The following is a 27,545-nucleotide window of genomic DNA, read 5'->3' as shown; positions in this document are numbered from 1 at the left end:
TGGTCCGTATATTCAGGCTATATACCGACGGATAGCGGCGGATAGCGACGGACTGTCTGTCGAGGAGACGGACCCGCTGCCAACACCTTCCAGCTCTCGAAAGTGGGGAAAGTGGGAGGGCGGGGGCGAGCAGGGGTATTATGAGTCGAGTACGAGTATTTGTTGGGCTCTATGCATAGATTAATAAATTATAAGCCGCTTCTCTGAATGGAGTCCCTCTGATTACACTCACAGAAATTGGATGAAGATTACTGACAGTCCTAATCAGTTTAATCAAAGGGTTTTGAAAAAATTTAAATGCTAGAAGAATTATGTGTAATTTTGATTTTGCCCTCTTTCCACTTGATCAATTCTAATCAAACCTTCCAGGCCAACATGTTGATTGCAATTCAAGTCGGAGAAAATGTATAACAAATATTCCAATTAGGTAGTTTATTGGTGAATTGTTGCGAAGCAAATTTCATTTTAATTGTTATGATCTGAATTATATGATAAATGCATACAATTATAAGCCTTGAACTTCGCAATTTAAAATTAGTTTTACCGTGATCGCCGATGCCTTAGGATGTATACTAGGCTAAAGCTTTTGCTTACTTTCTGGCTAGCCATGCAATTGGTCAGCAGAGTAAGTAGATATGCACTTAATTCAGCCATAAACGTCTTTTGTCACAGGTAAACTTACTTTTAGACAACTACCATGGTTGAGTTTAAAAATTTAAAGTGTGAGGCAGTGGATAAGGAATTTTGCACATTTGAATACTGCCATCTAAAGTCGGTCAACCGGACATACAAGTATATTTCCCTTAAAGCCAAAATCCTACAGTTACCGATAACCAATGTCAAGGTATGAAAAAACGGAATGCTTTTTCCAAAAGCTCTAGAATTGTTACTTAGGTAAATGGAGCACTGTACCAACGACACAATGGATACAAGCCCTTTCTGTACAATATAACTGTGGATTGTTGCAAGTTCGTCAAGAATCAGAAGTCCAATCCCGTTGCTAGTTTCTTTTATGACTCCTTCAAAGAATTTTCCAACATAAATCACTCCTGCCCCTTCAATGTAAGTAGATTTTTTAACCCTAGAAGGCATTAATAACCTTTATATACCGATTTTTGCAAAATAAAACCATTGCAGCATGATATAATACTGGATAAACTATCTGCAGAGTCTATAAATCACCGTGTGACTAATATTCTACCTTTTCCGGAGGGGCAGTATATGCTCCAATTAAACTGGAATATTTCTGGCATCAACCGAGCTATATTAAAAATTTACTTAGCACTCTCATAAAAAATACCTCAAAGTGCAAAAGTGCAGATAAATTGTATTACAATAATATCTTGTGAGGTGAAGAGAAGTTTACGAAATTACGAAAATATAATAAATGGAGCACCGGAAACTTGTGGATTACAATTATACTTTCCATGGATTGGATCCTGCTCTACTAAACAAATTATGCTTAAAAATCATTTGTAATTACTTTTTGAATACATTTGCTGGGCTTTCTTTCAGTGCACCTTTCGCTACCCTGTTCGCTTTCTTTTCCACTCAACTCCTGGGGGAAAACGACTGTCAGTCCCCAGAGCATATGTACGCCCCGTCCTCTTGGACCCCCATCCCCATCCCCATTGCCATTGCCATCCATCCATCTGATTTTCCTACCCCACCCCCGCATCAGAATGTGAACGTGAACGTGAATGTGAATGTGACTGTGAATGTGGAGCAATTAATGTTTGTGTTTTGTCATTTCAAGCCCGACATTGCCCGCTGCTCCTCCATCGTCTTGATGGGGATGCTGTTTTTGTTGTTCTTACATTTTATGCGCATAATTAAGTCGGTGTATCCGTAAAAGTATGCGACACTTCCGGCTTGGACAACTGTCGACGAGAGTCCCTATTGGAACTGGGCTTTGTACTGCCTTTTCCTCTGATTTTATTATTATTTCTGTTGCCCCCGGCTTTTGCATTGTAATACAATTCATTGAGCATTGAGCATTGGAGCTCGGAACTCTTTCTTTCCGACATATTCCTCAGCATGGCATTCCTTGGGGGGCTGGGGGTGTGGGAAGAAAAGAAGCTGCGGAAATGCCAAAGCACAAATGGGGAAAGATGATGATCAGATCATCGGCGTGGAGAAACGCTGAGAAGGAAATTGGGAAAATATTTTGATGTGCTGTAAATTGTCGATTATATCGCAGGTCCCACGTCAAGAGATACAATCTCGATTATCTACGCTTGAAATTACCATTTACATTTGACAGATCTTTCCTGTTCTCAGCCCGTAATTTATATTCGCCTTTGTATCTCCTTTGTTTTAATGATAATTATCATTTAGAGCCTATGAGTTGTATAATTATGGGTCTCCTCATTTTTTGACATTCCGTCTCTGTTTTATTTCTACTTTCAACATTTTATACATCTATAATCGTTGAATACTTGAGCACTAATTGAGGGTCTCATGTCTGGGCATCGAAATTGGCTTGCCCCACAAAGGCTGCCCATCGAAAAGAATATGTTTTCGGTGAACCTGCTTTGGGGAGTGGGCACAAATTCCGAATAGTTGTCTGGGTCTTCATCTCCAGCTCCAGCTCCAGCTCCATCTGATATATTGATTGTTTGCACTTTGTTTTTCCGTTTCTGCTATGTCAACTGTTTTCCCCCGTACTTATTGTGATTTTTTGTGCTCCCATTGATTAAGACCCCCGACATTTACTCCATCTGCAGCCCGACATGTTTGACTTTGGCCACGCTGACTTCAGCTTAATCCCTCGGTGGGCGGAGCGGGCAGAACTTTGATATGGCTTATCTCTGTGTCTCGAGATGGGTGTACAAGAGCAGAGCGATTTTGACACATGTCATAGGCAATGGACAAACAGAGACCACCTCCCCAAGTGGGATTCGCTTCCAACTAGCTCCACTCCTCGTGTAAGCCACAAAAAAACAAATCACTTGGGGGCAACCCCTCCATCTGGTCGGGTGCCTCCCTTCCCCCGGCTTCCCAGTGGCATTATTTGAATTAAGTGCATACTTAAGCGTAATTTATTGGAAAATCCACAAGAGCCTCCAGGCGGCTCACTCGGCGGTTTGAGCTGGGCGCCTCCTCCATCCTCCACTATAAATCTATTGTTTCAGTTGGTGCGAGGTCGCGTCATTAATCTGCAGACGACTCTCTTAGTCCAGCCGGAGATTTCTGAGCGGCAGATGACATTCTATCTATGTGTCTCGGGTTTATTTGTACTGTGCTGTGCTGCCCAGCTCTATTTGAATAGTTCGCTGGCATGCCCTGCTCCACTCCTCCACACATCTTATCTCCTGGCTTCAGACCAAATGACAGTAGAAAGAGTGGTGAGTGGGAGGAAACATCGGTGGGGCTACAATGGAGTACAATGTGCGGGCGGGATGTTTATTGGGATCGGGATTTCTGCAAACGACATCGATTTCATTAAATATGCCAAGTGCCCATTCTAAAGTCGTGTTAACGGTCGGTCATTGCTTATGCATTAAAGTAATCATTTCTGCTCACAATAAAAGGAATAATCATCAAATCACTGAAATGGAACACCATTAGTGTATTCAATGGGAAATTCCATTTTAATTCAGCACATATTTTAATTACATCTAAACAAATATCTAAAGATAATGTACCCAAATGTGCACTGGTTTTAATTTTGTGATTGAAAGAGAAAAATTAGGTTATATTTTAAACTTGTGTGAAATTTGACCAACATTAACATTCGGGAATTCAAACATTTTGTTGTGTTCAGTGGTCATTTCGGTAGTAGATCCAGATGAAATGTTAGTTTATGACTCTTGTTAAGATGGAATTTATGTGCATTAGGCCTCACTTATTTATTTAGTTCGAATTCTAACTGGAAATTTCCCAATTTGCGTTGCCCATTTAATTTGCAAACACAAATCACTTTCCTGTTATAACTCTGTACTAAATTGATATTGAGTGCTTTGGATTCTTCTTGGTATCAAATTATTGTTGTTTTCCTACCTAGGCTTAATTCGTCGGCACTCTAGACCAAACATCCACTTGCCATTTCCAGTTTAGAGCGACTTGGAAGCAGGCTGCTTACTGCGACCACTCCACCGGATTCTTCAAGAAGAACGAGTTATTGGCATGCATTGAATTTGCTTCGGAATTCGTTGGGCTATGGGGGGCGTAGGGATTGGGGATTGGGGATTGGGGGCTGTATGGAGGAGTAGTCGAGCAAAAGAGTAGACAATCAGTGGCATGTATAGAATTTCACTGATTTATGTTTCATATGAGCCGACTATGAGGCAGAGATTCCCTCAAGGCATGAGCGTGGCATAACCAAGGACTGAGCAGGATGAGCTGCAGGATGGAGGAGCAATCCTTCGGCCGGGTGACAATGCAGTGATTACATCTTTTGAGCGTACACATATACATATATACATAAATATATATGTAAAAACGCACACATACACTCCCGCAATTTCCGTGTTGGGAAAGGCATGCCTTTGCTGCCGTTCGAAAAATATTTTCTCCACAGCTTCCAGCTCGTGAGAAAAGGAAGGAGGGGGGGCTATATGATAAATTTTTGATTAAAGGCCCCCATGCCTGGTCTTGATAGGTTTTCTCCTCGTACTTTTCCGTGTGTGTATAATGTGCATTCCGTTTGTATGGAAAGCTTGCTCAAATTACGTTTGACATTCAATTGAGTTTAAGTTGATTGCCAGTTAAGTGAAACAGAGGAAGATATATCTCGGCGAAAGCGATTTTTGACAGGCCAACGCTGATTACTCCAGTTATCCAATAACTGAATATGCCTCCTGCATTCAGAATCAATCGCGGCTGTCATTTATCCAAATGTTAATTTAAACAATTAATATCAGAAGCAGCGAGCGACCGGGATGGAGTGCCTTAACATGTCAATTTGCAAATTAAGTACACAACATGACAGACCAGCAGCGAAAGAGATGCCACGATAGCGAGCGAAAGAGATAGTGTACCCCACAGAGCCAAATATAGATCGAATCTGAATAGTGTTAGCCTGGGGAATGTATATGAAGACTGGCACTTGAGCAGCAGCGTCCAGAAGGGACGGAGGAGGGTCATTAGAAGAAACCAGAGATTTAATTGGGCCAGAGTGCTCTTAAATATGATTTGTGAGTTCCCCAGGGGAATCGAACAGCGGAAGCCCAGAGATTACAGATGCGAGTAATTACTAGATGAGCTTCCAGATAGCATAGTTCCTCAGTTCTGGTAGGTTAGGGCAATATAGACAATTTAAATGAAAAACGAGGTCAAATAGCTGTCTTATTTTTATAGTTATGAATTCCTTTGAGGAATTTAGATTTCTCGGTTCGAATAACTATCATTATTAGTCAGAATAACCATCAGTTATAACTCATAGCACTAGGACGTTGGAGGAACGTAATCATTCAAAAAATAAAACGTTTATCCACAAGAAAACCCTTTTCTTAATATTCCCATGTTTACTTTTTGATAGGGAATTTTCCCTAGGAAAAACATACCATATGCTATTCAAACAACTGATAATTGTAGTTTTCTGGAGGTGATTAGTGGTCGTTGCTACTGCTCAATCCGACAGGTGTTTCGAGGGATGGTTTTTTCATTGAAAATAAAAAGAGGAGCTACTTTGTGGCCAGGCAATATATCATGGCGTTACAAACGTCAGTTGAGTTTTATATGTACATCCAACTTCTGCCACTCAACTTCCTCGGGTATATATATTTTAAGTTTTAAGTGAAATATATATATGTTACACCATAAAGCGCATAGGTTTATATTTAAACGCTCAGTCAATGGCAATTTCCTGCTGTTGGCGCGGCGATGCCTTGCCGAATTTATAGATAATTTTTCATGATTTTCCCGACACATTCTTTCCCAATCTCGTTGCAGATGCGCTCAGCAGGTCGCTGCGATGCCTTCGAGCTGGTGCTGCCGGCTGTGCTGATGATGATGAAGTTGCTGCCGCTCCCGGTCCGCTGCTTTAGCTGCTGACAGCCAAGTGCAGTATCCGAAAGATACCAGATACCAGATACACGAGACAAAGGAAAGGAAAAGTGCATTTCCTGCTACCTAACTTGTGCGTGCTATTCTACCTACATTGCCGGATTCTACCTACGATTTCGGTAGGGAGTTGAGAAAGAGAGTAACTCGCCGGCGATACTCTCGCTACTCGATACTCGATACTTTTGTTCGAGCGCCCGACGGACAGACATCTGCTCAGCCGGCCGCTCAGTTTGGTCAAGAAGCGCGTTCGCGACGGCTGCAAAAGAGCGTACCGCCGTAGGAAAACCCCGAGAGAAAAGTGCGCCGCGGAGCGCGGGCGGACATTCCTACCCACCTACCCAATCGCCTCGAGCTCGAGCTCGACCTCGAATCGAAAGGATTAATCCAGTGAAATCAGTGAAGTGAAAGTGCCTGCGAACGCATCATCAATCCTTTATCCTTTCGCCCTCAAATATTTACCCAGTGGTGATTGCTGTTGACAAAGTGGATTGGCATTCGGGGGACACTTTCAATTAGGCACGTTGCCGCTGCTTCATAAATGTGCCACAATGGCCGCGCTGTCCAGGACGACGTTGATGCCACCACCCTTCCGGCTCCAGCTGCGGCTACTGATACTACCCATCCTGCTACTCCTGCCCCATGATGCGGTCCACGCGGAACCGTACTCCGGCGGATTCGGCAGCTCAGCGGTATCCAGCGGTGGACTGGGGTCAGTGGGCATCCACATACCCGGCGGCGGAGTGGGCGTCATCACGGAGGCCCGCTGCCCGAGGGTCTGCTCCTGCACAGGATTAAATGTAGACTGCTCGCATCGAGGACTCACCTCTGTGCCCAGGAAAATCTCTGCGGACGTGGAGCGACTGTGAGTATTTTATTGAAATAAATGCATTCGAATGCGAATTACCCTTTTGTGCGATTGAGGTGCTTGAATGGGGCAGTGGATTGGAATCATTGATTACATCTTAACAGATTCTATTTGTCATATTCTAGCTCACGCGCCCCTTTATTGATTTCTATTTAAAAATCACTTTGAATCGCCAATGCTATTTTCAGCATTCAATTACCACCACTCCCATTTTAAATGCAGTCATAAATCAATATTAAATTCACAATTATATTGAAATGCCATTATGCAAACAATCTGAGCAGACATAAAACCAACAGAAAGACACTTCCCCCATGGGACAACAAAGACTTCCGCCAAGTCCCGCACCAATGCCATGTCCATACCTTGCCATTTCCATCCGTTTAGTTAGGATATCCATTCAGATACTTCCTTCTGCTGGGCAGTCGGGAAACTGCATGACAAATTCCAATTATGGAAGGCCCTTTCTTTCAGCATTTGCCCGTTGCCAATTGTTCAAACATTGAGCACACTCTATTAAAATAATAAAGCCGGACCCGGGTCCGGGTCCGGACGCACACGACCCGCTGCTGGCCGGGATTGGTGCGATTTGTATTTATTTAAAAATCAGCATAGGCAAACAACAGCAGCGGTTCACAGGGTAGTTGGATTGGTGTGTGGGGAAATAAATAAAGCCGTGACCATGTCGTCGTGTCGATAGCGATAAAGAAAAAGGGTCCCCAGGGTCCAGAAACCAGGAACAGGAACAGCCGGACAACCAACCAGCCCCAAGCCAACTTGCAGCGAGCTGCTTACATTAAATCGCCATTAAGTTTATTAATTGTCGCCGAAGGAGCCGCATAAGCGCATCAGTGGCCAGGCGGCAATAATTGTTGCATGTTGCACGTTGCAGAGTCGAATGCATTAAGCCAATGTGGCTGTGACTGTGACTGCGATTCCGATTCCGCCTGCCATTGCGGCTCCTTCATCTCCATCTCCGTCCTCTGTCCATCGCTCACAGTCGCCACATAAATTAACGCGCCGGCAATTAGCAAGTGTATGCAAAATGCCACCTCCCAGCCACCCTCGGCATCCTCCAGCACCAGCACCCAACTCCAACCTCAGCGGCCTCAAAAGCCTGCTGTCGTGGCTGCAGTTTTTCTACATAAATTAATAACAGATATCAGCAGCGGCAGCGGCAGCATTAACGTTATAGCATTATAGCCCAGTTATAAGCAGTCGGGCCAACTCGGTGGCAAGTTGGCTGGTTGGCTGGCTGGCTGGCTGGCTGGCGACTGTGCTCAGGGACACATTTGGCCGCTGTTATTTGCGCTCTTTTTTATTTTTATTTGTATTTATTTTTGTTGTATTTATTCGTTTTTAATGCTGCATACAGAGAGTAATATAAAACACAGAAACCAGCCAGCAGTGAGCCAACAGAAACAGAAAACATATCAACATGCACGACATATTTGCATTTTTAAATAGAGAACCGAACTGAACCGAACCCAACTGAACTGGGCACGATATATGCCGTACTATACTATACCATACCATACTATGCTATTCTGCATTATGCACAGGGTGCCTCAGGGCCAACGGATCAAATATATATGTCCCATTTCTTGAGTGACATTCCATGGGGAGAGATGAGGCTCTGGGTGTCAAAGTGTGTGCAGGAGAATGTGTCAAGAGTCTTAAGCAGAGCTTAAGTGGGGCAGCGAAAGAACCAAAATAAGCGAATGGCAACCAGGTGAGGATGTGATGGAAAGGCTCTTGGGGGAATTATGATTTCAACAGATTATATTGTTGGAGCGGGGGAATTAATTCCCAAAGCCATCGGGGAAACTCCAAAGGTGGAGAATACTTTTGTTTCAATGAAATTGAATACAGTCTAAGTCGCATTGTCTGTGGCACGTATGAATTTAAGTGACTTAGCTAGCTCAAATTTCATTATCTTATATGCCAGCATAGTGAGCATCTTAAATGTTCCGGGTTTTAAAACGGAAATCCAGCTACCTACAAATTGTTAATACTTTGTGTAAGCCAACCAGTCATAGTTTCAGTTTTTCGAATTTGATTTCCATAGATGAAGTAATTAAAAAGCTTCCACAACGACCAACCTTGTGACACCCTAATGCTGAGCCGAGCAGAACCTTCTAACCCGGCACACAAGCATATATCAAATATTGAACATGCCCACAACTATTGGCCGTGTCCATGTGCACCGAACGGGATGGCCAACATTGGAGCGCAGATGTATGTATATACATACATACATGGGAGCCCGGACAAAAAACAATGCCAAATGCAAACTGTGGCTCTGGCAAATTGTGTTCTTCACAATTTCACCCTCCCCCACCTTCGACGACCCAGTACCAACCCTGCCCCAGGCCATGTCATTGCCATTTAATTACAAAGCCCCCGGGCGAAGAAAGGGGTCTGGGTGAAGAGCCCGAGTGGAAGAGTTCTGAGCTGACAGGCTGCCAGTCACCCACACAGTTGATTCAATTGACACGACAGCATTTTTGCATATCTAATTTGTGGAAAACGGGTGTCTTGGCTGCTTGGCAGCTTTCTGCTCGGCGGTGGCCCTTCACACCTGAGAACGACTAATTTATAGCTGAGGTAAACGAGGTGGCAGCTGCTTTTGATGTTCCATGGATCCGAAATGGAGGAAAAGGCACCTGGCCTGGCCTGGCCACAAAAGAGCAAACCCCAAGATGGCATCTAATTGGCAGCGGAGGGCGAAAACCAACAGAATGCTTTTATATCGGCCCCACACGCATCTAATGAAGTTAAATGCTTAATTATAAGCCAGGGAAAACGGCAAAAATTATGCATACGGCCATTCCAACCAAAAGTGATTTAAACAAATTACATAAAAACCCAGCGCCAGAAGCGTTTGAAAAATGTTTGGCAATTAGACGGCGACGAGCAAGACTTTTGTTTTTATTTTTAACCCAACAAAAGCAAAACAAGGCATATTGAATATCTTGCTGGACCATCTGATATGGTTGAGCTACAGAGAGAAAAAACTTGCATTGTTTACGTAAAATGCTTTTTCGCACAATGCAAATCCCAGCCGAATTATAATGTAAGTCTGGAGAGTAAGCTACACTATCAACAGGGAAGAAAGTTTTCAAATGTATAATCCCGCATGAACATGGGATATCGTTATGGTTTTTTGCCGTGCACTTACTACGCTCTGTCTGCTGTAATCAGTGGGATCTGAGCTAGAGATGCCCACATCTCGAAGAGATATTAAGCTCATTAAAAAGACGTATGTGCCAGTGTGTGTGTGTGGAGAGCATCGATGGACTGCGGAGCAGCAGGCAATTCTCGTACATATGTGTGTGCCGCCGCCTCATCATCGGCAACTTGATGCGAGATTCATTAAGGCTTAAGCCGCACAGAAAATATTTTTCGTCTGGGTCGCCGAAGGTCTTCCTACCTGTTGCTTGGACCCCCAAGACCCAGGCTCAGTCTTAAACTCGAACTCGAACCTTACTCAAAAAGTGAGCAGCTGAGACCAACTTGTTGTGGATGTTTGTAGATGGTTGCGCATGCGCACACGGTTAACTGAAGTCTTTTGTATCGCTCTCTCGGTTGCATTTCATTGTTATGACATCTACAGGTAACAAATTTTGTGTTTCTGGCCGAGAAACGAGTTCTGGCCTCGTTGGAGGGTCGCGGAGTACGAGTATATCTCGGCCGTTTCGTGTTCAATGATTAAATATCATATTTTCGTTATCAGCAACGAGCAGCAGAAATCTCCGTCTTACTCCTTACTCCCGGTGGATCCAGCTCGCTTTTACCTTTGGCAGCTGCATTCATATCTCAGATTGCTGTTGTCCTCTTGTCTTACAAGCAATTAAAAAAAATTATCGCCCTGTCTGTATGAATGCCTGTTGGGTTGCATCCTCAACGCACAGCGACTTGCAACATAATTAATGCAATTTCTGTAATCGTAATTTCTTTATCTATATTTTCGCAGCGAGCTGCAGGGAAACAATTTGACCGTGATATACGAGACGGATTTCCAGCGGCTGACCAAGCTGCGAATGCTGTAAGTTAAATTATAGAACATTAAATCGAAATTGCCCGATTAACTCAACGAAATTTGAATTTCCACAGCCAACTAACGGACAATCAAATCCACACGATCGAGAGGAACTCCTTCCAAGATTTGGTCTCACTCGAGCGACTGTGAGTAGCTTAGGGCTAAGCTATGGATTAGAACTTGTTTTGCAGTAATGCTAGTTGCATGAAATACTTTTGAATATTGAATTTGAACTCACTACTAACCGATTTTTGATGATCTCCACATTGGATCTTAATCAATTGATATTTTCTTAGACTTAGAATATAGCTAGCGTGCAAATTGAATTTAGCTTGATGCCAGATTTAGTTTGAATTATTAACATTTTGTATCTGATTCCCGTTTTTGTTCTTGTTTATTTTTATTGCATATCTCTACCGTTCTTTGTCTCTCTCTGCTTTCGTTACGTTTCGTTTTGCGTACCTAAAATGCTCGTCTCAACACCAAAAACCAAACCAAACCAAATCAAACCAAAACCAATATCGCTATCGAAACACCAAAAACCAAATCCAACACTGTAATCAATCAGACGCCTAAACAACAATCGACTAAAGGCAATTCCTGAAAACTTAGTGACAAGTTCAGCGAGTCTTTTGCGATTGTAAGTAAACTCCAAAGTAGCCGATAGTAGTCGACACTTGTCACTCAGATCGTACTCGACATCGGATCACTAACCTGTGACTTTGATAATCCCCCAGGGACATCTCCAACAATGTCATCACCACCGTGGGAAGACGCGTCTTCAAAGGAGCCCAATCGCTGCGGAGTCTTCAGCTGGACAATAACCAAATCACCTGTCTGGATGAGCACGCTTTTAAAGGATTGGTGGAGCTGGAGATACTGTGAGTACTTTCTGGCCAGAATAGGCCAAAGTGAAGGGAGTTAATAACCAAATTAGCTAGCCAATCAATGAAACTTCGTGCCATTGCGGTCGTGTAATTAATCAATGATTTAGTGCCTTTTGTTAATCAATCAAACGGGAATTAGTGAATGAATTAAAAATCAATCAGTTAATGATCTGCCTAAATTACATAATAAATGGTTAGGCTTTGTGGCCAGATAAGCCAATCGCAGCCGAAATGGAGCTCATATATCAAGTGATTAGAAGGGAGCGAGAGGACCAAATTGATAAATGGCCAGTGGCTAAGCTAAAGTTGAGCGGTTTAGGTAGATAATGTGCAAATCGGTGCGGTGCTAAACTTACTTTAATTTGTTTACAAAAAACAAGACATTGATGTAGAACCACATCATAACAAACCAATTTCGATGAATAGTTAAATTGCTGCACGAAGTGCAAGCCCAATTGAAACACATTCGCAAGTGCCCTAAACTTTCTATATAAGAGGCTTTCAAATTAGTGACTTTTAGAAGATAGGAGGCGATTCCGCATGTAGGGAGACCAGGAAACTCGATGGTTGCCAGCCGTTTTAATTAAATTTTGATCGGCACCCGATTTGTGCTCTTTTGGCCAGGCCAAACCCTTGCTGCCATAACCATAACTAGCCAATAGATATAGTTGGCTGATAAGCCTGGATCATCTGCTTCATACTGACCATAAACCCCTCTCTCCACTTGTATTTTGCAGCACGCTGAATAACAACAACCTGACTTCCCTGCCGCACAACATCTTCGGCGGACTGGGACGTCTGCGGGCACTCCGGCTGTCGGACAATCCGTTCGCCTGCGACTGCCATCTGTCCTGGCTGTCCCGGTTCCTCCGCAGTGCCACCCGCCTGGCGCCCTACACCCGCTGCCAGTCGCCATCGCAGCTGAAGGGCCAAAACGTGGCGGACCTGCACGACCAGGAGTTCAAATGCTCGGGTATGTAATGGCCAATGGCCCGGTGCTTTTGTGCAACATGTTGTGGCAGCTTCCACTCCCTGAATGCTACCAAAAATGGGCAACATTTGGTCGCTCCTCCCCTCGACAGCTCTGCAGCTCTCCACCTCTCAACTCTCGCCATTCGCAGTCGAAATTAATTAGTTTTTTATGCGAAAGCGAGGAAAACAAAGCATTGCGGGCATAAATCATAAGCAGTCATATGGGCACACCCCCACTGCCTCGAACGCCCACGAACCAGCCCGCACCAGCACCATCTCAGCAGCTCAGCAGCTCAATATCTGGCAAGAACCACTTGGTGCTTTGGTGGCTTCATCCATTGGGTTATATCCCCCTTTTCCTCTCCCGCGAGGTCGTGTGTTTGCCAAAACGTTTAACGCCGTCGAAATCATTGCCTGGTGCTTGTATTTTTTGGCTTCTCCTCTTACTGAAAGATGCCGATGCAGATGCTTGGATGCTTGGATGCTCGGATGCGAAGGCTTAAGACTTGAGCACGAGATGGAGATGAAGCTGCGGGCCAAGTGAATGGGAAGTGGCCAAAACGAAAAGCAAAGCTGAAGACTGAAGACTGAGCGTGAAGCGCTCAATGAAGCGGAAAATGCGCCCCAAAACGATGCAGCCATGAAACGAGTTTCTTGGCTCAGCCATTTCTGCGGAATGGTTAGGGTATATCGCATTGTTTTGCGTTGTGGTTGGTTTTTCTGGGGAGCCTGTAATCGATATGAGTATGCAGATGAGACGATACGTCCCTGGTTGACCCGTGTCAAGTTGGATAATACTTTAGTGCCCATAATGACGGGAACTCGGGGGTTCGGATGGCTGACGCTTTGTGATAAACGATATTTCGGGGAATTTTCCTAGGATAGGCAGATTAATAAATAGACTTTTAGCATACGATGAATGATTCAAGTTCTCATGTTTGTTGTTTAACTTATATTTTCTTCCATTGAATATTGATTCATTTCACGGTTTGGCTTTATTCAAAATGTATTATTAATTAAAACGTTTAGCAAACTGTGCTTATGTAGATTTTCGAATGCATCCATCAATAAAGTGTATCCACAGTTTCACATTCCCCTTGAAGTGAACTATAATTCCGTGCTTGTTTGACTTTCGTTTTGTATGAAATGCTATGGAATTATGTGGGTAAACATTTATGACTAGCGGCTGGTTAGAGTTGCACCTCCCCAAAACCCATTTCCCCAGCTGCTTCATCCCCTGTTTGTGCCGCCAATGGAGGAGCGGCTGTGCAGTAGCATTGATAATTACGATAGTGCTGGTTGTAAAGCAAGCCAGATCCAAATCGGATGCTCGTTTTCCCAGCTACCGGAGCTAAAAGCGGAGCAAGACTAAATTCGCCAAGTACTTATCCCAATCTCGCAACCATATTGTTTGTCCATCAGGTCTGACGGAGCACGCACCGATGGAATGCGGGGCGGAGAACAGCTGTCCGCACCCATGTCGCTGCGCAGACGGGATCGTCGATTGCCGTGAGAAGAGTCTGACCAGCGTGCCCGTCACCTTGCCCGACGACACCACCGAGCTGTAAGTGGGGCATCTTTGGATTTGGATGGGGAAGCGCTTCCCCCTGACTTTGCATAACTAACCCCTTGATTTTTTGCAGCCGCCTCGAGCAGAACTTCATTACGGAACTGCCGCCTAAATCGTTCTCCAGCTTTCGACGACTGCGACGCATCGACCTGTCCAACAACAACATCTCCCGGATTGCCCACGATGCACTAAGCGGCCTAAAGCAGTTAACCACTCTGTAAGTAGATAATACCCGCTGGTGGAGGTGTTGTTGCCACTTTACTTGCTGCAGTGCAACAAGTAGCCTTTGCAGAACAAAATGTGCACTCACTTGAGCTGCCCTGCGGCTGCTTCCGCACTCACATAAACTCACCGACTGAACCGACTTAAATGAGGGGGGAGTGGGCTAAGAGGTGCCCCTGGGCCAGGCCAGAAGCGAGCTAATCGGCCCACGCTTAGCGTTCCTGCCAGCTTACACCGCAAGGCATCGGGCATCGGCTTACCTTGCCCGTGTGGACACCCAGCTCCTGCTCCTCCTGTTCCTCCTGCTCCATCGCCTCCTCGTCGACGAGCACGTGTGTGATGGAGCTGAGAACGTGACACGGACTTAATTAATGACAGCCACATTAAGGGGTTTTATTTTTTGCATTCTTAATTACGTTTGGGGCTGTGCTCCTCCCAATCAGAACTTCTGCAAGAGAGAGTATGTAACTTTTTTTACTTTTGTGTCAGATAAATAGAAATTAAATGTGTTCTCCCTTAAAAAGCGCGATATTATTTAATATGTATCTAGAAATAACTTGAATATGGGGTACAGATTAAAGAGATTTATTTATGTTTCAAAGACAAATATACACCTGATTAATTACTGCTAATTATTACCAAGCTAATAGTTAGATTGAAGGTTTTTCTGAACACTGGCATTAGTTTTCAACCAGAATTTTTCGTGTCACGACTCACTTTTTGATCAGGGCTAAATGAACCAGTTGCCGCCCGCAACAGCAGCATCCACATCCACATCCATATCAACAAAAAAGAATGACAGTGACAACAAGAACTTAACCACTTTGTCTTTGCCCGCAGAGTGATTTTGTATTTTTTGTAATTTTTTGTGCCACCTCCTGGCGGGGCTTGTGTTTTCTTTAAGCTTTTTTTCGAGCTTTGTTAACATTCGTCGTGTGTTCTATTTGTGTTCTTTTCCATGTCGGCTCCACCCATCGTCAACGTGGCCATTGTACCATCGCGGCATCATGGCATCATGGCATCGTGGCATCATCCCATCAGCGTGCTGTACGGCAATAAAATAAAGGATTTACCCTCGGGCGTGTTCAAAGGACTCGGCTCGTTGCAGCTGCTGCTGCTGAACGCCAACGAGATCTCGTGCATACGCAAGGATGCCTTCCGCGACCTGCACAGTTTGAGCCTGCTCTCCCTGTACGACAACAACATCCAGTCGCTGGCTAATGGCACATTCGACGCCATGAAGAGCATCAAAACGGTGTAAGTACATGGAGTCCCATTCCTTCCCATCTTCCCTTCTTCACTCCTCGACCTCACCACGCCCGCTGAACGCCGCCTCCTCAACGCCCACCAAGCACTCGAGTGGGGAACAGGCCCATGTCGGGATCCCATCTTGAATGGAGCAGGCACTTTGGTGTTAAACCTCTGAAGTGCATTTAGTAGTTGCCTTTGACTGTGCCCCGCCTCCCTCGCCCACCTCGCCTCCTCGTCTTGAGTCCGCTTCAGAGTTCGCGTTGACATTTGTTTAGCAGCAAACAAGAAGCTTCTCCGCCCCTGACACATCATCCCAGTACCCAGTACCCCGCACCCAGCACCTACCACCTACTATCCAGCATCCATCCCCTTCTCTGTGAACCGTGAAGACTTTCGGCCTTTCCACCGAACAAAAGACGAAGGCTCCGAGAAGAATTCTCCGTTTGGCATCGATAAATGTGCGCTCGGCTACGGAGCAGCAAAAAATAAACATCTTGGATGGGCCACGGGGTCTGAAAGATGGGTTTTAGGCAGGGGGTGCCATAAGTGCGGCTGCCAGAGGGATTTGTATGCTTGAGTGGGTTAAGTATTTGCCAGGGTTGTCGGCTTTCCGGTTAGTTGCTCACGCATATTTCAGTGGATACTTAAGAGATCTTTCGCTCCTACGCAGCGTTGATATGCTAATGATCATGTTAATAATTTGGCATACCGAATTGGTGCATATGTTTCGCCTTAAATAATTAAAAGATCATCAAATTAGGAGCGAATTTAAACTGCAGCCACATGGATTGTAAAGCAACCGTAACAGTGCTATATATAGTGGAATATCAAACCGATATGGTTACGAAATAAATAAAGTATAAGAAGAAAGTGGATTGGTAAGCGAATGCAACCCAACTCTTATAGGCCACAACCTGCCCTATCCCAGAGCGCATAAAAAGCATTTTAAATAGTTGCCAATAAAATCGATTGAGTTGCGACTAGCTAACAAGCTAACCTATTCTTTGGGGACCTGCCTCCCTAACTCAATTGAAATACTAAAAACATTTACTATTTGCAAAGTCCACAGGCGTTTGGCAACCCTGTCTGTCGGGAATCGCTTTTAAATAGTTGCAGAACAACAACGGCGAGCGAGGGAGAACAACAACGGAAATGTCGTAGCCACAAGGCTGGTGCACTTTTAAGACGTCTCAAGCCTCCACGGTAGCCCCTTCCCAGTTTCCCAGGCAACGTCTTGGTGCCCCGATACCCTCCACAGAAGTCCTGCCGCATAACCGTTTCAGCCATTCAGTCGAATGCTCAATGCTACTTTCTTTGCTTACTTTCTTTCCATTTGGGCACGCACACTGGCACACTCGCACCCGTACACAGACATCTGGCCAAGAATCCTTTCATCTGCGACTGCAATCTGCGCTGGCTGGCCGACTATTTGCACAAAAATCCCATAGAGACGAGTGGAGCCCGCTGCGAGTCACCGAAGCGGATGCATCGTCGTCGGATTGAATCGCTGCGCGAGGAGAAATTCAAATGTAAGACTGCTGCTAGTGTCCTTGTACTTAACCAGCCAACTGAAGCGATCCCCCTCTTCCGCATTTCAGGCTCCTGGGATGAATTGCGGATGAAGCTGTCCGGCGAGTGCCGCATGGACTCCGACTGTCCGGCAATGTGCCACTGCGAGGGCACCACCGTGGATTGCACGGGCCGGGGCCTGAAGGAGATTCCGCGCGACATTCCCCTGCACACCACTGAGCTGTAAGTCCACTTCCGGATTCCATGTCCCTGCATCCTGCACTGCCATCCTGCACCGCCGTCCGCATCCCTAACTCGATATATATTATTTCATTTGGCAGTTTGCTCAACGACAACGAACTGGGACGCATCAGTTCCGATGGCCTCTTTGGCCGCCTGCCGCACTTGGTGAAGCTGGAGCTGAAGCGCAACCAGCTGACCGGCATCGAGCCCAACGCCTTCGAGGGTGCATCCCACATCCAGGAGCTGCAGCTGGGCGAGAACAAGATCAAGGAGATTTCAAATAAGATGTTCCTGGGACTCCACCAACTAAAAACGCTGTAAGTCTATTCAAATTGTAATGGAATTGCAATAAATGGGGGAGTATCATTGGGTATGTTTGTTTTTGCCTTCGTTGTGTCGTATAAATACGAGGTATTTCTTGCTTCAACAACAAAAGAAAAAGTCGCTAACATATCATAATCTTTTACTGCAAGCGTATTACAATTTAATTTCCCATTCATGCTCGATAAAAACTTGATTACCCTCTAATTAGCGTATCCACAACCTGTAAACGAGTACCTGACATTACGTAATCTCTTTCCGTTTCAGCAATCTGTACGACAATCAAATCTCGTGCGTTATGCCCGGTTCCTTTGAACATCTCAACTCTCTGACGTCGCTGTAAGTAACCAGATTCCCGGAATCCCGGAATCCCAGATTCTCTGTCTGGCAATTAAAACTGTGCCAAGTGCTCGGGATGCACTTCAATAGATAAATGATTTGGCTTAAGCATTAATTGGCCGGCGGATGGGACGGCGAGGGGCAGCAGCTCCTCGCTCGTAAAATGAGGTTAATGGTTCTGATTGTTCTCCAGTTGAACTCTGTCTGATGTGGCTGCTCTGGCCTGCTCCATGTGCTTCGTCTGCTGCCATCAAATCAGTTTTGCTTCTTCATGCCAGCCACCAAAAGCACAGCAAACTATTGGATATAATTCAATTGAACTTCAATTTATAGCATGGGTTTCTGCTCCTCCGTGTACATGGCTGTGTTTGTGTGTGTGTTTCTGTCTGCACTGCTGCTGCGATAACAGATACCACTAGCTCCTCATTCTTTCCCGGCCATGTGCCCCATGCTCCCCGCCTTTGTTGCCTGTAAATCATCCCCCAAGCACACAAAGCCAAAAGGGAGAACACACACTGCCATGTGTGTGCGCCTTCGATGATTTAATTAATTAAAATTGAGTTCAATGGAGAGCGCCCAAGCCAGTCAGCATGTAGGAGAGATGGAGGTGCCGTGTGGTCCGCTGGGCTGCTCGCAAATTATTGTAAAATTCATTTAAGTAGCTAATAAATAGCATCAATGAAATTCATTAAGTGCTGTGCACCACATGACACCCACCACCACAGGCCGCCCACCAACCACCGCCCTCCCACTTTGCCACCTTCAAAGGTGTTGCGTGAAAGGAGCCCAAGGTGTTAGTTAGCTGCCTGCGGCCTACACACTCTGCTGCACTGCGAGAAATAGTTTGAGTTATTAAATATTAAAAGAATGAAAGCGAACCACATACTCGTACTACAGTACAATACTTATTCATTTCTCTAATCATATAAATATATATGGTCAATATGAATATCACTTGAAACTCCATAGGATTTTGAAATCTGTAGCGGTAGATGCTCCTTATACAAAAGCAGTTCACTTGGTGGGGCTATAATCTCCCAATAAATATTATTATCCCAATATCTTATTTGGCAATGATTTCTTCGAGTGTAGACCTCCTAACACATGCACATGTAATAGGGAACTGGCATAGCTGGTGGCATGACAAAGCAGAATTGCTTATTAAATTAGTCTGGACTCGGCTGCAACTTTGGAATTGCCAATGTAATTTGTGCGCCATTGTTTCACTTACTCCGCTCCTAAAGCCCCTGGTCCGCATAATTAAAGTGCCTGGCATGGATTGGCCAGGGAATGCGGAGGGCGCTGAGGAAGCTGAGGGAGTAACATATGCTGACTATGGCACCAAATGAATACGGAATTAATTTATCAAACGCCCATGCGGCAGGGCGGGAAAATTGAATTATAAGAACCCTTTATCAACGCCGTTATCGTAATCGTTTTTTGTGGCCCATGCTGTCACATTTTTTGTCCCCTCGCAGGAATCTCGCATCGAATCCATTCAATTGCAATTGTCATTTGGCCTGGTTCGCGGAATGGCTGCGCAAAAAATCACTGAACGGTGGAGCGGCACGTTGTGGAGCCCCGTCGAAGGTACGTGACGTGCAGATCAAGGACCTGCCCCACTCGGAATTCAAGTGCAGCAGCGAGAACAGCGAGGGCTGCCTGGGCGATGGCTACTGTCCGCCATCCTGCACCTGCACCGGCACCGTGGTTCGCTGTTCGCGCAACCAGCTCAAGGAGATACCGCGCGGCATTCCCGCCGAGACATCGGAGCTGTATCTGGAGTCCAATGAGATCGAGCAGATTCACTACGAACGCATCCGCCACCTGCGCTCCCTCACCCGACTGTGAGTATCTTTATTGTGCACCCTAGCCCTGTGCGTTTCCTAATTCGCCACTTGGCATTACATTCGCAGCGATCTCAGCAACAACCAGATCACCATTCTCTCCAACTACACCTTCGCCAATCTGACCAAGCTGTCCACGCTGTAAGTGCAACTAGGCCTAATGACTTTTTAATTGCTCCGCCGCAGCACGGAATACTACGACCACGAAATAACAGCAAAAGCAGCGCAAATCGAAGGCATAAGAGGGCTTGACACAATTCTGTGCCAATTGCATCGTTTGTTGACCTGGCCAGGGGATTGGGTGTGGGTCTCTGGCCCGCTCTTTGGCTCGGGGTCTGCCCCTCTGTCCAGAAGGCAGTTGCCAGCAAAGCAATGGAAGCCTAGAAGGCGCAGGCACGAAATTCATTCCGAGACGTAAAGTCGAAATCGTGACTCGTGCTTAAGCATTAGTCGTTGACGCGGACTTCGACGCCAGCTACAGTGGTTCCTAGTCAAACATTGGGCTAAGCATGTGGTAATAGTGGGAAAAATGGATAGTGTACTGCTATCACTGCTATTTGAATTCGTTCCTCAGCGTTTAGTGATTAGAGTTCTATGTTAGCTGTACCAGATTAGTCTCAAAACAAACGAAATTACAATCACTACACTTTAGCCTTCGTTATAGAGGACCATCCTGGATGCTGTTTGTCCAATATGAGCCCACTGTCGTCGTTGATGTGCGCTATCCACAATCAAAGCTTAGCCGTTATTTCTGGTGTTTCTCCTCCGTTTGCGAATGGAAAACGTTTTGCAATTACTTTCATTTCTTCATCAATTGCCGCATGTGCCTGTTTCCGACTGTGTGTTGGCCTAATGCAATTTGTAAACGTTTCTCCGGTCTTTCTGCCCTTTGCAGCATCATCTCATACAACAAGCTGCAGTGTCTGCAGCGGCATGCGTTGTCTGGCCTGAATAACCTGCGCGTGCTTTCTCTGCACGGTAACCGCATCTCGATGCTGCCGGAAGGCTCCTTCGAGGATCTCAAGTCGTTGACCCACATGTGAGTAGATAGGGACATTAGGCACCAATTTGGACAGTCCATTGAACCTCCATTTCTTGTACAGAGCGCTGGGCAGCAATCCCTTGTACTGCGACTGCGGCCTGAAGTGGTTCTCCGACTGGATCAAGCTGGACTACGTGGAGCCGGGAATTGCGCGTTGCGCCGAACCGGAACAGATGAAGGATAAGCTGATCCTGTCCACGCCCTCGTCGAGCTTCGTTTGCCGCGGCCGCGTGCGCAATGATATTCTGGCCAAGTGTAACGCCTGTTTCGAGCAACCCTGCCAGAATCAGGCCCAATGCGTGGCCCTTCCTCAGCGGGAGTACCAGTGCCTCTGCCAGCCGGGCTATCATGGCAAACACTGCGAGTTTATGATCGATGCCTGCTACGGCAACCCGTGCCGCAACAATGCCACTTGCACGGTACTGGAGGAGGGTCGATTTAGCTGCCAGTGCGCTCCGGGCTACACAGGTGCCCGCTGCGAAACGAATATCGACGACTGCCTGGGCGAGATCAAGTGCCAGAACAATGCCACTTGTATCGACGGAGTGGAGTCGTACAAGTGTGAGTGCCAGCCGGGATTCACTGGCGAATTCTGCGACACCAAAATCCAGTTCTGCAGTCCCGAGTTCAATCCCTGCGCGAATGGAGCCAAGTGCATAGACCACTTTACCCACTACAGCTGTGACTGTCAGGCAGGTTTCCATGGTACCAACTGCACGGACAATATTGACGACTGCCAGAACCACATGTGCCAGAACGGCGGAACGTGCGTGGACGGCATCAATGACTACCAATGTCGCTGTCCAGACGACTATACGGGCAAGTACTGTGAAGGTCACAACATGATCTCGATGATGTATCCACAGACGTCGCCTTGCCAAAACCACGAGTGCAAGCACGGTGTCTGCTTCCAACCGAACGCTCAGGGCAGCGACTACCTATGCAGGTGTCATCCGGGATACACTGGAAAGTGGTGCGAGTACCTCACCAGCATCAGCTTCGTCCACAACAACTCGTTTGTGGAACTCGAGCCACTGCGTACGCGGCCGGAGGCGAACGTGACGATAGTCTTCAGCAGCGCAGAGCAGAATGGTATTCTCATGTACGATGGACAAGATGCTCACCTCGCCGTGGAGCTGTTTAATGGACGTATTCGGGTTAGCTACGATGTGGGCAATCACCCCGTATCCACAATGTACAGCTTTGAGATGGTGGCCGATGGAAAGTACCATGCAGTGGAGCTGCTGGCCATCAAGAAGAATTTTACGCTGCGCGTGGATCGCGGACTGGCCCGCTCCATCATCAACGAGGGCTCCAATGACTACCTGAAACTCACGACGCCCATGTTCCTGGGCGGTCTACCCGTGGATCCTGCACAGCAGGCATACAAGAACTGGCAGATCCGCAACCTTACCAGCTTCAAGGGCTGCATGAAGGAGGTGTGGATCAACCACAAGCTGGTGGACTTTGGCAATGCCCAGCGCCAGCAAAAGATCACACCTGGATGTGCCCTGCTCGAAGGAGAGCAGCAGGAGGAGGAAGACGACGAGCAGGATTTCATGGACGAGACTCCGCACATCAAAGAGGTGGGTTGCCCTGTAACTATCCTAGAAAGCGCTTGAGTTAATCAATATTTCCCCTCTTCAGGAGCCGGTGGATCCTTGCCTGGAGAACAAGTGCCGGCGCGGCAGTCGCTGCGTGCCGAATTCCAATACCAGGGACGGCTACCAGTGCAAGTGCAAGCACGGCCAGCGCGGCCGCTACTGCGATCAAGGTGAGGGCAGCACTGAGCCCCCAACAGTCACCGGTACATACATCTATCATGCTTTTGCTACTCACAACTCACACCCGGGTGTATGCCATTTATTACTAACCATAAAACACATGACGTATAGCTGGGTGTAGCAGGGCATTTAAAATCTATATAGTTGACCATAAAACAGGTGAACCCAATGCAATCAGTAAAGTGCACGCCTTTTTTGTATTGCTATGAATATGTAGTATTAAATGAATCAAAGGAAAACAAAATCAAATGAAAATTCGCAGCGAAAGATAGTTAAAGGCCATAATTACTTGATTCCTTAAAAGCGTGATTTTAGTTAAAGAATGTACTCATATCAGAATCCCAGTTTCATACATAGCCGCGTACATTGCAGAGGCGACTCTTAAACGTTAATCAGATGGGGTGGCTCATGCTAAATATTAATATTACACCAGCAAGCTTTAATTATTGACACATATACGCAAACGCATATTCATGACATTCGCTTTTCACGCTACTCATCCATCAAAGGAAAACATCATGGGGTTCTTTGGGGGCGGAGGCTACACTGTGCACTTTGTTAGTTCTAATTATCCGACCGCAACTCACGTTGCACTGCCTTAACCCGTCGACTAATTGCGTTCTGTTGACTCTTTCCACCCACAGCGGCGTCCACCTGTCGCAAGGAGCAGGTGCGCGAGTACTATACGGAGAACGACTGTCGCTCCAGGCAGCCGTTGAAGTACGCCAAGTGCGTGGGCGGCTGCGGCAACCAGTGCTGCGCGGCCAAGATTGTGAGACGGCGCAAGGTGAGTGAATCTGGCTAGAACATATGGCCTGAACATAGTCCAAAACTAAACAAACTCCCCCTTTTCCCAACAGGTGCGCATGGTGTGCAGCAACAACCGCAAGTACATCAAGAACTTGGACATCGTGCGCAAGTGCGGATGCACCAAGAAATGCTACTGACTGAAAGATGCGACTACCCAATTGCTCGAGCGGAGCAATAGCAGCTTAGATGTTAGTTTAGGAACAGGTTTAAATCTAACTTATAGTAGTAGTAATAGTAACGATAGTCTTAGCCATAGCACTAGGGATAGCACGGATGTTGGGGGGACGAAGGGTGAAGTGGAGGAGAGTGCTGACGCGGGGGAGACGACGGAGGAGGTGAGGGAGGAGAGTGATGATTACCCCACGGACGGCATGCAGTCCGATCTCTACGACGAAACCATCGATGACGACGATGACGATGGTCTCGATGATGATTATGCAGATGAGGAGGATGAGGAGGAGGATCCAGAGCAGCTTCCCGATCCCAAGGGTCTGGTAAGTGTGCCAGATGAAGAGGAAGACATGGGCTACGACGAGGATGACGAGCGCATCGCCATGGAGCGGCCAAGAACGGTTAGACCCAGGCCCGATGAGGAGCATTTCCTCAACGAAGAGGGCAGTGGCTTTGGCGGATTTCGATCGCGATTCCGGCCGAGCAACAGCTTCCGCGAAACTCAGCTGGAGAATATCCGCAAGAAGCTGCTCACAGAGGCCCAGGCGGCTCCGGAAGCGGCAGTTGCAGTGGCCGTGCCGAGCACTGCGATAGATCTGCGCGAGAGCAGCGGCCACTTTGCCAACGATGACGAGGATGGCGAGGACGGCGATGACGGCGTCGATGACGAGTTCGCCGACACGGGGGAGAACCAGGGGCGCGGCTTCTTTGGCTCCCAGCAGCAACAGCGCAAGAACGGTCCGTATCACCGCAAGAACGGCAACGATGCCATTAAAATCATCTCCACGCCGCTGGGAAAGGTGAGCATTGTGTACCAGCAGACGGACAAGGACCAAAGTCCGGACAAGGATGCGCAACAGCAGCAGCAAAAGAAGCCAGCGCTTACCGACTTCGACGCCCTGTCACCGGACCCCGAGAGCAGTCATCGCTTTCCGTCGCCCCACCCCAAGATTACACCTGTTCTGACGCCCGATGGCAAGGTGGCGCTGCTCTATCGCGGAGACTCGGAGAGCTCCAAGTACGAGCCCATTCGCAACCTGACGCACAAGTTTTCCGGACAGCCGGCCAAGGAGCCAAAGCCTAAAACCGAAGACTCCTCCTCGGCGGAGGACTCTGTCTACACGGACAGCGAGGATGCCGAGGACAGTAAAGGTGAAACGAGTGCTGGAAAGGCCCCCGCAGTGGCCAATACGCCGAAGCCACTGCAGCCAGAGATCTTGGAGCCTCCAGATAACGTCCAGCCAGGAGGGTCCTTTATAATTCGACCCACCTCCGACTCGCTTCTGCCGATGATCAACAGGCCGCTGTCCGAGGTTCTCGGGATCAAGAAGAACCAGTTCCAGGAGACGCGGGTGCGCGACCAACTGCCCACGCAACAGCCTCCGCCTCCACTGCCAGAGGCCACGTCCCGTAGTCCCGCTTCCGGACATCAGTTCCTAGCCAAGGTGAACCTGGCTGAGTTCCCGACATCCGGAAGGACGCTCCAGACGCCGCTGATCCCCAGCACCCACGACTTTGACTTCAGTCGTGACAACACGATGCTGGACGAGCGGTCGCGGGTGCGTGAGTTAGAAAAGCAGCGGGAGCGGGACAAGGAGCACAACGAGGCCACCAGCAAGGGAGCAACCGAGGCGCACACTATAGCCAACGAGCAGCTGCTCTCCAAGACGGAGGTCATCAATCTGGCCATTGTGCCACAGTTTGACGAGGACTTGGAGCGTCTACAGCGGCTGCAGGAGAATGGTGGTCGGCGCCACCACAGGGCGCGGCATCGTCATCGGCAACAGTCGGAGGAGGAACTGTCTGGCATCCATTGCATCATGCAGGTCATGATGGGCGTGGCCGCCGTGTCGACGGTCTTCGGCATGCTGGGCACCTTCTTCAAGCAACGCATCCTCGATCAGCTGCGCATGATGCACTGGTAGTACAACAAGGGGGATTCGATGTTCGGTGTCGAATGCCCCACATCCCCCCACCCAATCCCCGTTTCCCGCATCGTCATGATCATCAGTCTATCATCCAGTCTATGGAGACTAGCTGCCTTCGGGATGCGAGGTCCTTCTTCTACTACTAGCACTCATATACTCGATTATATACTCGTACTCGTACCATATGCCATATATTAATCGCATAATCTATGTAACACAGCGGCATCGATTTGTTTTCGTCCCCTTCCGCTTCCCTATATATATTTATATATATATATACATTTATATATCTATCTTATCCTTCGGCATTGTGCCTGCAAATGCGGACCTTGCTACACATGTATTCTATATATTCGCATATATCAATTTACTAGTGCAAGCTACCCAGGCGATGTACATAATAACAGAACCATAATACGGCGATCGATCGATCCGGATATCTATGTATGTATGTGAGACGCAACTGTAGCCCCTGCCAACTCCGCCGGAAATTAGCTGACCCACGTCACTTCTTCCCCGTTCCTTCTTTCGCACGTCGTGTGCCCTTTTCCCACCCGTAGGACATTCAACCACATCAGCGTATACAAGCTTTAAGCAAGTCATTGCATGTGCCACGCCCCCTCGAACTGAACGCCCAACCCGCCCAGCATGAGCCCCGCAGAAAATACATTCCCTCCATCCCCCCACCATCCGTCATCCGCCACCCGCCATCCGCCAGAGGAACCAGTCGAGGAACTCGGAAATTGGACGTAGAACAGATTCCTTTTGTAGATAGAAAACGAAACAGTTGTTGGGAGATGGTAACCAGATGAATGTCGCATGACAAACGATAAATAATGATAAACTAAACTAAAGTTCTAAACAAAACACAGTAAAATCGCACAGAAGCGCACGCATTACAAAATACAAACCTGCAACGGTCGTTTTAAACGCTCCGTTCAGGGGTCTCAAAGAAACGAGTAAACGATAATAAGTGCATAACGAAAACCTTCTTTAGTCTAAGTTGCTCAAAGGATAAAGTATTTTGATAGAACCAGAACGGATCGAGAAACAAACCAATAAACCACAAAGAATCGAATCGAATCGTAACGAAACAAAGGCCCCCAAACGTGTAACGAATTTCCAACAAATTGTTGCAAGTGTTTTCCTAGAATTAGTCCTAATTAAACTAAATGTGTGCAAACCGAAGCGTAACTAACATTACAATTAATCTAAACTAATTGAGGAAACAAAAACCTAAACATAAATCGGATAACAACATCTAAGCTGGGTAGTCGCATGTAAATCTCTAACAATTAACAATTACCAACCTAAGTTAGACCTAAAAATCGAAACAAAATCGAATCGCATTTAAAGAAATCTACATAATAATAATAATTTATACTAATCTATATATACTTATATGTATGCTGTATGTATGTATGACCCTATATGTATATGTAAAATGTTTTTGACTATTTTTCACTATTTATATTCATATATATTATATATGCATATACGATACATGTGTAATAGCCCCTTTTGGTCATTTTAGTTGTCTTTTATATATATTTAATACGTGTATTATTTTTATTAATTATTCAAGTATAACTATGCGCACCAATTACACGCATACTTTATGTATAACCTATTGACAAATATATATATATATATTATGTGTAATAGCTGTTGCTAAACCAAGTTTAATTATCAGTTTTTTATTTTCCCTTTTTCCGGCGAAGCTTTCGACGGTT

At 46.5% G+C, this 27,545-nt stretch overlaps 2 protein-coding genes across 2 annotated transcripts; both read left to right on the top strand.

Moving 5' to 3' along the window:
- Nucleotides 1-556: 556 nt before the first annotated feature.
- LOC6548870 lies at nucleotides 557-1,402 on the top strand. The gene is made up of 4 exons (XM_001975420.3): nucleotides 557-625; nucleotides 689-844; nucleotides 895-1,062; nucleotides 1,138-1,402. Exons 1-4 carry the CDS (start codon nucleotides 566-568, stop codon nucleotides 1,291-1,293), a joined length of 540 nt encoding a protein of 179 aa, XP_001975456.3. The 5' UTR covers nucleotides 557-565; the 3' UTR covers nucleotides 1,294-1,402.
- A 1,929-nt stretch (nucleotides 1,403-3,331) lies between these two features.
- LOC6548871 (protein slit) lies at nucleotides 3,332-27,217 on the top strand. The gene is given in 21 exon segments (XM_001975421.3): nucleotides 3,332-3,347; nucleotides 5,896-6,871; nucleotides 10,851-10,922; nucleotides 10,991-11,062; nucleotides 11,485-11,556; nucleotides 11,654-11,797; nucleotides 12,541-12,776; nucleotides 14,198-14,339; nucleotides 14,419-14,562; nucleotides 15,609-15,824; nucleotides 17,190-17,347; nucleotides 17,417-17,570; nucleotides 17,669-17,887; nucleotides 18,159-18,230; nucleotides 19,709-20,077; nucleotides 20,147-20,218; nucleotides 20,973-21,116; nucleotides 21,181-22,705; nucleotides 22,767-22,926; nucleotides 23,548-23,690; nucleotides 23,764-27,217. Coding segments are annotated over 20 exon segments (6,474 nt in total). The 5' UTR covers nucleotides 3,332-3,347; nucleotides 5,896-6,557; the 3' UTR covers nucleotides 25,810-27,217.
- Nucleotides 27,218-27,545: the final 328 nt, after the last annotated feature.

This window comes from Drosophila erecta, unplaced genomic scaffold, assembly GCF_003286155.1.
Source record: "Drosophila erecta strain 14021-0224.00,06,07 unplaced genomic scaffold, DereRS2 tig00000092-arrow-pilon, whole genome shotgun sequence".
Lineage (NCBI taxonomy): Eukaryota > Metazoa > Arthropoda > Insecta > Diptera > Drosophilidae > Drosophila > Drosophila erecta.
This window is presented reverse-complemented; position numbering and strand designations above follow the sequence as displayed.